Below are 14,560 nucleotides of genomic sequence, written 5' to 3' on the forward strand. Positions count from 1 at the left end.
CTTTCAACGGTTTGATTCCAAGGTTTAACAGCTTAAAAAGGGCTTGTTCATCTTCTCCAACAATGATTAAGTTTACGTAACCAGCTTTTTCCAACTCAATGATTGTTGCATTTTTTTGTGATATCTATTTGATTATTTTGTTTTTGTTTTTATTCACTTTTTTATCCTGATTTAGTTTACAATTTTCCATATGACAAACAGTGAAATGTTAGGGGAGTTCTTCATACAAGCCCCTTTGGGTATCTTCTCTCCTGCACATTTCCAGTCACTCTTTGTAGTTCCTTTTTAATTGTAAACCTGTATCTTGTGTGCAAATAACAAATAAAAAAACAATAAAGAAAGAAAGAACGGGGGAAAAAAGACAAAAATGTAAACTACACTAGCTGTAATCTCTCAAGAACAGTTGGCGAGGGGTTCTCAGATTGCACTAGCTGTGATATGTCACTCAAACACATACAATAGGCCTAAGTGTTTGGACCTCAATGTCATGTTTTTAATGTCTGCCTTGTCAGATGTTTCATGTTTGAATCCAGTATATTGTCTGATTTATGTTGTCTTGTTCCACATAGTTCATATAGCATAACATGATGCTGTACAATATGATTATTTACTAAATGTTTTACAATATAAGTGATTTGTACAAAATACTAATCTTTTGTTAAGAAGCACAGGGCAACCATTTGAACTGACACTTTGGGAGAAAAGAAAACCAATATTATTGCTCTGGTTGTTTTTTACACGTTATACATGAATACCACAACATATTATACAAACGCCCACTTTATGATCAGTGAGGAATCTCTGCAGAGAATGTATACAGTGAGGACATTTTTTGTCTATTTTATTCTTTCAACTTTTGTGACATTTGTGATCGTTACATCTGATTGAGTGACACTGACTGAGTGAGCATTGACTGAAAAGAGTTTATATAGACTATTGAAATGATTTAAAGAAAGTTCCAACTAATACCCCCCCCCCCCTTATTCCAGTGTTGATTGATGTTAAACTATTTTTCATATTGTGAAAAGCTTGTACATACTGTAATTGCAAATAGGTTGCTGTTGATGAATTGTAAATATTTAGAGTCATTGACAAGAATTGTATCTTAAGTGTTCCTGCGCTGGTACATTTAGTTTTTCATATTTATTTAGTATTTCAGTAAGCTTGTGCATGAACCAAACTGTATTTATAGGTGTACTTTGTGCCATGCATTCAAAGGTATACATCTCTCATCTGAAATTATTTTCAGAAAATCTCATGAGGAAATGTCCTTTGTTTTACCCTTTAAGAAAAATCCCCAGAAATCCTTTTTTTTTATTGCACTGTTACCCTGTAAAGATTAAGAATTAATCCAGAAAGAAAATTTGGTTTGTGCATTGGGTCATAAGTTCAGTGTGTCTTCCCTCATCCGAAATGATTTTGTTACCTTTCATGCATTCACATTTCTGGTGTGGAAAAAGAGTAATTTGTTGTTGTAAGACTCAAACCTTTGTATGTTCTACTGAAATTGACTGTTCTAAGTGGGAAATGACCAATCTAATAAAGCTTCTATGCCTATAATGGTTTTGCTTGCTTGCTTGCTAGCTTGATTGGTCGATCTATAATTCAGTATAAAAAAGATTTAAATCCATGATTTATGTCCTCTCCCGACAGAGGGAGGTAATTGCAACTGTAACCTTGTACAAGACTTTTTTTTCTGGCAATGTCTAATGGTCCTACTACTCCATACATGTAGCCTACTCTTATTTGTCCTCTGCAAAATATCGCATTAGAAGAGAGATGTATGCCAACATGAAAATATCCTCCACCTAGAATGGCATGCTTATTTGTCAAAGTAATACAAAACTGAAGATAAGATGTAAAGCTAAGCATTACGCCACCCAGGCTGAAGCTATAAATGAAATCTGACAGTCAATAATGAATTATTTTGTCACTCCGGCTTGATAAGGAATGGACAACGTAAGTTGCCCAACATTGCTTATCCGAATTTAAAATTGTTTCCACTTACATCATTGTCAAGACATGGTCACACACAACAACAAAAAATGCTTTTTATGGCAGGGCTTTGAATAGGAGGCTAGCCGTCGATAAAAGGGTCTGTGTGTGTGTGTTTGTGTGTTCATAAAGTAATCCCTGAGTAGCAACAAACTGCAAAACAGGTGACAGGCCTCAGGAACAACATTCAGTGGCATTCCCCTTTAAGCTGTCAGGAGGTGATGGATATGCATACATCAATCCTGCCTGGTCCTCCTGCCTGGCAGTAACAGCAGGCAGGTTATTGTAAAAATATTGTTTTCACTGGAAAATTATGAGAACGTTTGCCTGTTCAAAATCAGAGAATCTCAGGTTTGCTTTATGGGAAGGTATTTCTGTTCACTTTATTGCTCTGGAAATCTGTTCTGCCTCTCTGCTGTGTATATGCACATCTGACACCATCTTGCCTCTATCTTGCAAGTCATATTGGGCTACTCTCATAGTCAGCCCCCTCTCACTTTCTGTATCTCTCACTCCCTGATAAAACCAGGAAAGGCTTGTGCAGAAATCACAGGCCTACATGGAATAAATCTAGACTAAATGGGGTGAACTGTGGCAATGCTATGTTAGTTTCACGTGGGATTAAGAACAGTTTTCTTCCAAAGTTTTAACAGCCTGTTATATACTGGTGGAGTTTTCCTGTCCTTGAGGAGTAGCCACTAAAGTACATCATACTGGCAACAGCTGTAGAGAGGAAATGGACCTGTTTTGCCCCCTAGTGTTAGCTAGACTGTATCACATCTCAGGAATACAACTATCCAAATACGAGAGGCTGCAGCAGCAGTGCAGACCTGGAGCAGAAAACTACCTGCCTGCCTGTTTTCACGACCCTGCTGCCTTGAATGATTTAGATTTATGTTGTCAGAAAATAGTTTCTGGTACAATTTTAGGTGAAAAAGGCCATGCAGCTCAACATGGATTCATTTAACATTAACGGCTAGTTTAAAAGTTTGTCAACAATATTCGGGAGCAGAATCTATTTAATATCAACATTTCTAGATGTGTTGTAGCCTTTATTCTTTATTTTCGGACGATATATATATATAGGGTGCGTTCGAAAATACAGCACTGAGCGCACTGGCCAATACAAACTAATAGGCGAGTGTGCTCCGGTGCGCAATTTCCGAACGCACAGTGTAGCATACTAGCATTGTTTCATTCAGTGTAGCATACTAGCATTGTTTCATACACGATATCCATACACAGTGGTGGCGGTTGGCAGTGGCTCAGTAGAGCAACCAGAATTGGTCCTGGGTTTGATCCCTGGCTCTTCTTCCATTTGTGTTGAAGTGTCTTCCAAGCTGGACACTGAATCCAAGTGCAGGTGAATTTGCTTGGACAAATGACTATAATACAGGTGGTTCCTGATTAGCTTCTATGCTCTCTGTGTTTGTTTATGCAGAAGCAACAGTGGAATAAATTAATACTAAGATACTTTGAGCTGACTCTGGACTTATAGCTATAAATAAAATAACTATAGCTGCCTGTCTGTCAGTTGACTACTTTAGACATGGTGTGGATAATGATTGCACACCCTGAGCATTGACAGTAAATTTAGATTGCATAATCTTTTTTGTGTTTGTTAATGTCATGGGTCAAGCAGCCCACAGACAGGCTTTTGGGGGGAGTTATTGCGAATGAAAGTCAATATTTCTTCTGGTCTATATCCAACACACACACACACACACACACACACACACACACACACACACACACACACACACACACACACACACACACACACACACACACACACACACACACAGCTATTTGTTTATAAGTGCATGCACCCCTCACACACTGACACAATTGCACACACACGTCTCTAGTCCAGTTCCAGAGAAGAAAAACAAAACTTCCCGAAAGCAATCAATATCTGTGAAAGATTGAAACTGACGTAGGCTATACTCCAAATAAAAAGCCAAAGACTAAGCATGCTGAGAGCCATAGAACTGCTAATTTCTCACAATGAAGGTAAAGATTCACTCTCAAGCTGATTTCAAAACATGTTTTTATTATTTGGTATTAACTTCTATTGTTATAAGGCGCTCATGTGTTCTATATATATATAAGGGTTAATAATAGCATTTTTAACATGTTTATTGTTAGTTGATAAGCCTTTTTTTGTCCTTTACAAAACGTGTTACCAATTTATAGACTGCTTAGAGTATTAGAGTAGGCTATTATTAATAGCCTTAAGTGTATCATAATTGTTAGTATCATTACAAACTTACATTATGTCATTGTTCAGCCTTTAGCTGTTTTGTAGCTTTATTAAAACATATAGCTTTTTATTCACTTATTGACAGTGTACCACAATTTTTGCATTTACCAGGTCTAAAGTGGGAAGAATGCCTTATTATGGTTAATAAATCCTTTTCTGTACATAACTTTAGTCCTGGGTTTCTAGAAGGTGGCATGATATTGTATCCTGTTAGGGTTCATTTTCCCATAGCTTCATTTGATTGGCTGATTTCATTCTTTCACTTAATTGACTGCAGCTGAGCCTATCATATGGAGCTATGGGGAAATGAACAGGACATGGGTATGCCAGCTTCTGGAACCCCTCAGAGCCTAATATGCACTTATGACAATTCTATTTACACCTACAGTACCTGGTCTACAGTGGGAACAATGCCTTATTAAGTTTTATAAAGCATCCTTCATTATGCACTCATTTACAGTTAACTAACTCTCCTCTCCTCTCTAAGTTTCTACCAGTATGTCTAACAGGGCTGCATTGGCTGCTGCTCCTGATGATGACACACACAGGGTAAAGCTGTTTCTGTTTTTTATTATGTTTAACAAGCACAACACACTCTGTGTGGAGTTTGCATGTTCTCCCCGTGTCTCCTAGGGTAGTTAATACCCTCACAAAAACATGTAGTAATCCTGGTCACTATACTGCCTCCCCCTGGTCAGCCGGGGCGCCTGATGGAGGGGAAAGGAACTGGTTGGAATAACGTGTTCCTTCCACGCGCTACGTCCAACCAGGGAAACTCTCCCCTGTCGGGTGACAAGAAGGTCAGTTGGCTCTCATGCATTGAAGGAGGCATGAGCTCGGCCCTGGCCTCCCTAGGCTGGTGGGGGGGGGTGTAGTGCCCAGGATCACTTAGCAAATTGGCACTGGGTGTAAAAAGGGTTACAAAATCGTGGGATAAAATATTTAGAAAAAAAAAAAACAAGCACAACACTAAACGAAAAACTTGTATTAATTGTATTCCTTTATGTTTAAGGTTTTGTATTGACTGCCAATGGGGGCCTTGGGGAGGGTGGTCTGAGTGTAATCCATGCACCAGAGAACAGGTTAAGATCACTAAATTGTTCATTAAATAATTAATAAAATTGGTTGTAGTTCTTATTGTTGTTGTCTTGGTCTTGCAATGTAATAAAGGATGTGCAGTGCTGATGATCTGTTACTTTAACTTGCTTGAGTCAGCAAAAAAGGACAATTTTTATAAGCATTGTTTGAACCATAATAACTATAATAATAACCATGTGTAAAATGATACTGTGGCAAGCTAGTGCAGTTTTTAGTTTTTGTTGCATTGTTGCTTTGCTATGTGTGTAACACACTGCAGACTAGAAGCCGTGTCATGGAGGTATATGCTCAGTTTTTGGGGGGCCTCCCCTGCAGTGGAGATCGCACCGGGAGCAGAACCTGTGAAACCACACAAGGCTGCCCTCTAGACCAAGGATGTGGAGGAAGGTTCCGCTGCCAATCAGGTCAGGAATCAAGGATCCATTTTTTCTACTGTTTAATTCATGAAGACCTTTAGGCCGATTCTACAGATGCCTTCTAAATCAGTAGTTCTCACACTTTCACAATTTGTCTAAAATATCAAAAAATAGCAGATGTACAAGCTTACGGCACGGCAATAGTATATCTGCTATTTTTGAATAGCCAATACTAAATCTAAAATGACACAGATGCTTTCCCGGTTTTAAAGGGTTAATGTGAAAGCACAACGCCTGAATATCTTTAGTCTCCATCTCTGTTGTAATGTATCTCTAATTATGACCCAGCCTATCTCTCTATCTCTCTTTTCACACCCTGACCCTCATCTGTTCTCTGTGACACATGATGACCTACAGGGATGTGTATTGATAGGTCTCTGGTCTGTAACGGTGATCAAGATTGTGAGGGAGATAATCTGGATGAACATAGCTGCGACCAACCTACACGATACGTTGAATGTGAAGGTGGAAGAGCGGGCGTTCCACCCAACCTTGAACTTACTGGAAAGGGGTATGTTCTCACATACAGTACAATATAATCAATCATCAATCAATCACAATGCATATGTGGTAAAAACGTCTTGTATGTGCAAATGCAGGCTCAGGTCTTCTCCAAATAACAACACAGCCATGCACACTACACACACTACACTACACTATACACTCACAACACCATACAATATATTACACACACATACACACACACGCACGTGTGCACGCACGCACACGCCATACACAGCTACATACACTATAAACCAGTGGTCTTCAAAAGGGGGTCTGGGACCCCTAGGGGGTCCTCAGAGTTACTACAGGGGGGCCACCAAATCTTTGTGTGATAGGACTCCTTTTCCCCCCTTTTTTACATGAACCACTTAATTGAACCCTAGTATCGCTATTCTGGTGGGAATATTTGCGGAAAATAGCAGATCTGCCCGCTCACGATCTCTGATCTTGTAGATCCGCTATTTTCGGTGAAGAGATATGGTATAGAGGGGGAAAAAAGAGTATAGGCTACTACTGAGCCAAAGGTCAGGTTCACGAGGTGTTGAGGGTTTAAGTGGTTAAATGTCTGAAAATACACATTAACATTAATCCAACATACTGAATTAATTGAACAAATCACGTGTAAACAAACAAAAAACATGAATTTAAACAACACTGAAATAACGTATAATGTACAGTAGTACTACTACTACTACTACTACTACTACTACTACTACTAGGCTACTACAACTATCTGTCTCTCAGCTAAGGGGTTCTTGAAGGGGGAAACATTGAAGACCCCTACTGTAGACCATTTACTGTACACTCACCTTTGACATCTGGGATGAAGTTGTTTGTCTGTTTTGTCTAGGTATGACATTGTGTCAGGGACGCCAATGCAGGGTGTAATTAACACTAAGAGTTTCGGTGGGCAGTGCCGCATCAACTTCAACAACAACTACAGACTTCCCCTGAGTACGCTCAACGTTAACTTCATGGTTGGTTTCCTTGAAACACTTGTAGGATTGCTGATTCTGGAAATGTTTTTAAAGTAAAGCAATCACGAGGACAGAAAGACTTTAGAATTAGTCTTTGGAAGGAACGGCAAAAGAAGAACCACGTATAGAATTTAACTAAATAAAATAAAATAAAATGTGTCAAATCAGTCTTTGCAAGGAGAGGAACAGACAACAAAGCAGGAGTGAGAAAATAATTTAAAAAATGTCCAACACAAAATAATTAATAAATATTAAAATGTTAAAATGATAAATAAACACATGTTGCAGAGAGAATTCATTCATTTATGTGTTTTAATAAACTCAGATATATTTACACATAAACATTACAAATAATTCTCGTTGGGATCTACTTTCTGTAGTTAAAATAAACATATCATATCATATCTAGTGATTAATTATCAATATGTTCAATATGTCCTCATTTACATATTGCAAATACATCTTTGTATTGTTGGTTAAAGTGTAGCCTAATTTAACCCTATATTCTACTTCAAGATATTCTTCCTCTTTCATGTTTTATTTGTCTTTATTAATTTGCTTCATTTTCATTGAGACGTATATATAAGCTCACAAAATGTAAGGAAACTTGAATTTGGGCCATTATATCTCCCCTTTACTAATACCAATCAGTAAAGTGTTATATATCATTTTTATCGGTGATTAGTCACCTTTACAACGAGGTACAGCTTGTAAGCACCGGGCATTCATGGAATGAGCAACACAGGCAAACGTGTGGGTAGCGCCGAGCAAAAATGTGCCAAAATGGCCTGTTAGACTTTTCTGCTGACATTCAATGTCGTGACATTCATGACATTCAATGGGCTTCAGGTGTGTGCCAGAACATGGGTTCTGCAACTTTGTTGAGTTTGTGTATGCTCCAAGCAGCAACTCTGCCCCCATGGAAAGATGCCACTTTTGTCAGGATAAGGCCCGTGCAACAGGGCAAGTGAAGCTGGTGTTCCGTTATGCAGAGTGACAGCATTATTTGGTGTTAGCCCTGGTACCATTTCCAAACTTAGGACTAAGTTCTGTGAGACTGGTGAAGTCAACAAGGAAGACAACAACCCAGACCCCTTGCTTCACTGAGGAACCATAGATTTACAGGCAAGATATGCACAACGGTACCAAAGACAGTTGTCAAAGTAGCAGGGCCCATGCTCAGGTGCCAGTCACACACCTTTGACTGGCACACACCTGCCTGCAAATGGTACCAGAGCTAAGACCAAATAATGCGTAATCTGCGTAACGGAACACCAGCTTCACTTGCCCTATTGCACGGGCCTTATCCTGAAGGGACAAACGTGGCATCTTTCTATGGGGGCAGTGTTGCTGCTTGGAGCATACACAAACTCAACAAAGTTGCAGAACCCATGTTGCAGAACGCAAAGTTGCAGAACCCACCTATCAGCAGGTGTGTGGTGGCAGGTCGCGCAAAACAAGAGCGATTACCAGCGAAAGCATATTGGGCGATTTTGGCACATTTTTGCTCGGCGCTACCCACACGTTTGCCTGCGTTGCTCATTCCATGAATGCCCGATGCTTACAAGCTGTACCTCGTTGTAAAGGTGACTAATCACCGATAAAAATGATATATAACACTTCACTGATTGGTATTAGTAAAGGGGAGATATAATGGCCCAAATTCAAGTTTCCTTACATTTTGTGAGCGGTTTATATACATTGTAAATGCATTGATAAAGTGGGCTTCTTACAGTAGATATACCATCAATTAAGGAACCAGATCAATATTTATTAGCACATTATTAGCTTACAGATCAGCTATTTTTGGCAAAGAGATTTGGTGTAGACAGAAAGAAAAAAAATGGTCCAAGTACAGAGCCAACTCAGGTCCAGTTTTTCAAGTGTTTTCAAGTTTCAAGTGGATAAGCCCTATGTACTGTATCACAAATTGAAAAAAAAAAGGAAATATTTTTTTTTTTACTCAGAGCTGAATGAACATTGTGGATTTTACAGTGTAGGAAAGCATAACATGGCCTACCATTATATAGCCTACTTTTACAAACCATGAACCTTGTGTAATCTGTTACATCAGGTTGAAGTTAAGAATGGCTACAGTGAGGATTCCTATGAAAGCAAATGGCATTATGCTAAGGACATTGTCAACAGACAGAGAGTGACAGGTACCACGGAAGGATTCAACAACTATGACTACCATGAGAAGATGGACACGACTAAGGTAGGCTATGCACGATGTGTCAAAATGCCTAAGTACTAAACAATTTACTCAATTAATTGAATAAAACCAATGCATTTTCTATTGTTGACCATAATTGTCATTGTCTGTGCAGAAAAAGAAGCTGTTGGTTTTAGAGAATGACATAGAGGTCGCCCAATTCCAAAACAATGCTCCCCAGTACCTCCCAATATCGGAGGCGTTCTGGAAGGTACTGGCCAAGCTGCCAAATGTGTATGACTACGCTGCCTACCGGAAGGTCCTGGAGAGGTTCGGAACACACTACCTGTCTGAAGGCAGCTTCGGAGGCTCCTTCAAAGCCTTCTTAAGCATTGATGAGGAGACTCATAAACACACTGGTGAGAAATGATCATTTATCAGGCAGCTTCTTGATCTTGGGAAGTCTAAAACTGAGCTTGTTTGATAGTTCTGGCAGTAGTGACAAATCTGTTTTCTTTCTTTGTTGGCCCTTGTTTTTCAGTTGATACAAGGCATGTATTTAAGGAATGCACAACGGTCCAAGTATGGTTTTTGTTCTTTCGCGTCGTAAACAAGAAGACGTGTGATGACGATGATATTATTAAGCACTATCCTATTCAAGACGGTAAAGAAACAATCATTGATCATAATGTATGTGACTAATGTATGATTCATTTGTACCATAGAAACCAGAACTCATGAGACAAATTGTTAGGTTGGAAAAGAAAGAATCTCTCAAGACTGGTGAGAAAAAAATGTTTTCTTCTTTATTTTGTTTACCGAAAGATAAAACTGAGAAAAACCAGCCGCTTAAAGTGGCTTTGGTCGGAGGGGGAGTCTCCCACATCGCAGCCCTAGAGACCATGACCTCCTTCGATGATACCAGCAGGACTTGGCAACTGTACTCAAACTGGGCTGCATCTATTCGGGACTTTCCAACGGTTATAAAGCGTAAGGTGAGAGGAGAACAGAATGAGCTCATTGATATATGCGAGAAGAGAAATAATAAAGTAATATTTTTGAACTTAACAGAAAATGCAAAACCATAATAACCTTGCTTCGGTGTTGCTGCTGTTCTGTAGCTACGGCCGCTGTCTGAGCTGGTGAAGGAGGTGCAGTGTGCTGGGCTGAAGAAGCATTACCTGCGCAGGGCCACAGAACAGTACCAGGCTGAGTACCACCCCTGCCACTGTCGGCCCTGCACGAACAACGGCCTGGCTGTCATGGAGAGAGATGTGTGTAAATGTGTCTGTAAGAAAGGAACATATGGTGAACGCTGTGACCTGGGGACTTACCAGGAGGGTGAGCTGGGTGTTCTTCTGTTCTTTCTTGGTGGAAGCTATTTGTTAAATATGTAAGGCTAGCCAGATCAATTCTCAGATCGCCCAACGCCTTCAAAGTATAGATGCACAGTCTTCAATAGAGCATGTTTTGCGCATAACAGGTTTAATCACTGTTGGTTGAATAATTATTAACTTTTATTTTAACTTTCACTTTCACTTACTGTAACTCCTCCCTCTCCCACCTTTGTCCTATAACTTGTCTGTGTCCTAATATTCCTCCTCCCCATACCTGTTTTTGCTCATACAGGCGTGATCGATGGTAGCTGGACCTGTTGGTCGAGCTGGACCGCTTGTTCTGGGGGTCGCAGGTCACGAACACGATCCTGCTCTAATCCAGCTCCCCGGACTGGAGGGCAACACTGTATCGGAGAACCCAGAGAGACATCTAACTGTGACGATCAAGAGCTTGAGTATTTAAAGTGAGAGCAAAGTGTATGATTTACTTTGGAATAACCACTTAAAAACCCTTGACTGGAGTCCCCCAGAGGTCTATACTCAGCCCCCTCTTTTTTTTTCCTCTACATTAAATACAGTATCTTCACCGAAAACAGCCAATGTACAAGCTCACACCACACACATCGTTTTGCAATGCCTTGTGAGCTTGTAGATCTGTTATTTTTCGCCCAATGTCCCTCGTGTTCATTTGTGTGATTAAACTGGTATGTGTTCATTTTATGTATTTGGTTGTGTATTGCAACCCAAATACTGTGAGTTGTTGCAATTTACCTGTAAAGACTTTCTCATTTTACCTGTCTGTTTTGTGATGCGTATCCAGGACAATGGAGCCTCAGTGCTTTGACCTGTCTCTTGCAGCAAAAGAAAGATGCGGAGTGCCACCTATTCTCATCAATGGCTATGTTCTGGTACAGTTGAGCATTGTGAAGTTTTATTTTGGTCCTGCACTTAAGCATGCTTGATAAATGAGACCTATGGTGTTTGTGTCTATACCTCAGGATCCTAAGGATGTGTACCTGGTGGGCAGTAGAGTTGAGTACACTTGCACTGATCAGTACCACCTGACTGGTACCAGCATCTTAGAGTGCACATCTGACCAAACATGGTCTGGGAGACCTGGGATTTGCACACGTAGGTGCAGGATTCAGCGACAGCTATTTAATAATTTAACAAAGAGCATTACAAAGACACGTATGGGCTTGCATATTTAAACTGCTGCTTCATTTCCCCCAGTGTCAAAGTGCAGGATAAAGTCCATCAATGAAGGTATCACGGCCACTCCACGGATGTCGAGCTATGACATAGGGATGAGGATCACCCTGTCTTGCCCAAAAGGCAGACAGATTCAAGGGGAGAGGGAGATGATCTGTGACCCCAGCCTGAACTTCTCGCCAGACCCAGCAAACACCGAATGTAGCGAGGGTACGTCTCACGCAGAGGTTCATCCTTCCCTTGTCTGCTCACCGTCACGAAAGGGAAAGATTACAACATCAGACTTCTTTTTCAAAAAAAATCTAAATGCATAATTCATAATGTTGCTGTCATTTTATATTTTACATATTGGATGGCAATTATGTAATTTGGTCATTGTGTGTTCATATTTATTTTATCTATATTACAGGATGTACTGTAACATAACATTAATGAGACAAAATGAAATTGATTTCAAAGGATTAGAACCTTGATTTCTCTCTCTCTTCCTTAGTCATTACTCATCAACAACAACAACAACAACAACAACAACAACAACAACACAGCAATTCTACATTGCAATGTAAAGCATGGGAGAAATCCATCAGGGGAAAATGTATTTGTAAGATCCCTAATGAGTGTAGGTATGTTTTTTGAACACATATGGGTTATAAACCCAGGTTATGAACCCATATTATACTTTTTAAAATCTGTTTGTGCCAGTTATGCAGATTTCACACTATGATGATGATGATAATGATTGATGATGTTGATGACAGTTCATCCTTGGAGGTGTGTGCCAGAAATCCTGGGAGAGGAACTACAACTGTACTGAGTGTGTGCAAGATGCATGCCCTGAAATGTATCGGCAGGGACCACCTGGTTGCAGAGAACAGCGCCTGCCAGTGGCGAGAGCGCGCCAGTGCACCGTGCAGCAGTTGTTCCCTGTGGGAGACATGTGATGGTATGAACACCAGAGATTAGATGAAGTGCTTAGGTCATTTTAGAGCATAACAGAAAATTAACAATATATTAACAATAAAAATAATAAAATGAGGCAAAGCAATGAGAGCATGCAAGACAGGATAAAGCAGAGAGAGCACCTAACTGCTCTCAGAAAATAACGCAATGCATTGCTTTTTTTTGTTGAAAATATGTTATTTTTCAGCAAGCAACATGGTCATACTACAAAGTACATCATTTAGCCAAAATACAGCACAACGCATGGCAATGCAACACAAGGAAATATAACACAAGTTACACAACACAAGGCAAGACTAGATAAAATAACTCTTCACAAACTTTATTGCCACAGGTTTACATGTTTAAAACCGTGGGTGAAATTATTATTTTTGTGCAAGTTCCATAATTTTTTTTTATTTCCATAAAAAGAGAAAGGGAAGAAGAAGGGGGGGGCAGACATCCACAAACATCACCATACAGGGGTCTTCAACAGGGGGTCCGGGACCCTTAGGGGGTCCTCAGATTTACTAGAGGGGGGCCGCCAAATCTTTGTGTTACTGGAACTACCGTACATTAACCACTTGAACGCTAGAATCCCTATTCTGAGGAGAACTTCTACAAACTCTTGTAGATCTGCTGCTTTTGGCAAAGGGGTTCGGTGTAGAAGGGAAAAAAGAGCAGTCTAAGTACAGAGTGAAAGGTCAAGTTTACTAAGTATTGACGGTTTAAGTGGTTAAATGTCTGAAAATACACATGAACATGAGTCCAACATGATAGTGCTGTCAAACAAGTCTATGAAGCCAGCTATAAAATCTATGAAAATTTTGAATTATGTAGTTTAATATGTACAATATATGTAGTGGGCGTCCCTGCTTCCTTTTTCTCTCTCTCAGCTAAGGGGTCCTTGGCCTGAAAAAAAATCGTTGAAGCCATACAGTTTTTTAGTGTGTGAACATTCTCATCTCTCATCTCTCCGTCCCACCCTTACAGATCAAACCGGCCTCTGCCGTTGTAAGGACTCTGCTGAATGCTCATCCCCTGGGATGAGCGTGTGCATCCGTGTCGGGGACGACGCGACCGCAGGTAACCAGACCATGAGCGAGTGTGAAGCAGGGCTGCGGAGATGTAAGGGAGAACAGGTGTCAGTTGTCAGCATCCTGTCCTGTGAAGAATGAAAATGAAGATTAACCCCACCAACCCCTGCACCTCCAGTCCTCCCAGCCTCCTCATTTCAACACCTTTTTGTTTTACATTTCTCCATTTACCTCGGTGGTTCTCAACCCTTTCAGGCCGCAACCCCCCAAAATAATCATATTTCAGCTGGGGACCCCCTACCCTGACAAGCACTTGGAATTGTAGGAGTTGAGGCATTACATTTAGTTTGACTCGGCTCCACAGATAAAGCCAACTTTTTTCCTTTCTTTTTTTTCTTCTTATTTTTGAAGTATTAAAAAGGTCTTAAAAGTCCTTAAATTGTCACTTGACTGTCATCTGGACCCCCCCCCCAAAAAAAACAACAAAACAAAACATGTGGTGACAACCCTGGGGGTCCGACCCACAGGTTGAGAACCACTGATTTATCCATACAAGAAATGTTATCATGAGTTCATGTTTCATTGCTATAGCAGTAGCACCCTTGTAACTGCAGCATATAAAGCTGT

General features: G+C 40.2%; 1 protein-coding gene and 1 long non-coding RNA gene across 2 annotated transcripts; both read left to right on the plus strand.

The window, feature by feature from the left end:
* Positions 1-4,680: 4,680 nt before the first annotated feature.
* LOC311043309 lies at positions 4,681-5,703 on the plus strand. Its single transcript, XR_014600595.1, has 3 exons — positions 4,681-4,807; positions 5,271-5,340; positions 5,616-5,703. It is a non-coding gene; the product is annotated as an uncharacterized lncRNA (long non-coding RNA).
* Positions 5,704-5,731: 28 nt separating this feature from the next.
* On the plus strand, positions 5,732-14,074 carry c7a (complement component 7a; the record flags this gene model as incomplete). The annotated part of the gene is made up of 12 exons (XM_084055455.1): positions 5,732-5,760; positions 6,146-6,283; positions 7,127-7,253; positions 9,328-9,471; positions 9,584-9,827; positions 10,234-10,403; positions 10,530-10,749; positions 11,038-11,209; positions 11,566-11,653; positions 11,744-11,813; positions 11,979-12,167; positions 13,890-14,074. 12 exons carry the CDS (start codon positions 5,732-5,734, stop codon positions 14,072-14,074), a joined length of 1,776 nt encoding a protein of 591 aa, XP_083911581.1.
* Positions 14,075-14,560: the final 486 nt, after the last annotated feature.

Source organism: Gymnoscopelus microlampas (genome assembly GCF_963454915.1).
Source record: "Gymnoscopelus microlampas genome assembly, chromosome: 4".
NCBI lineage: Eukaryota > Metazoa > Chordata > Actinopteri > Myctophiformes > Myctophidae > Gymnoscopelus > Gymnoscopelus microlampas.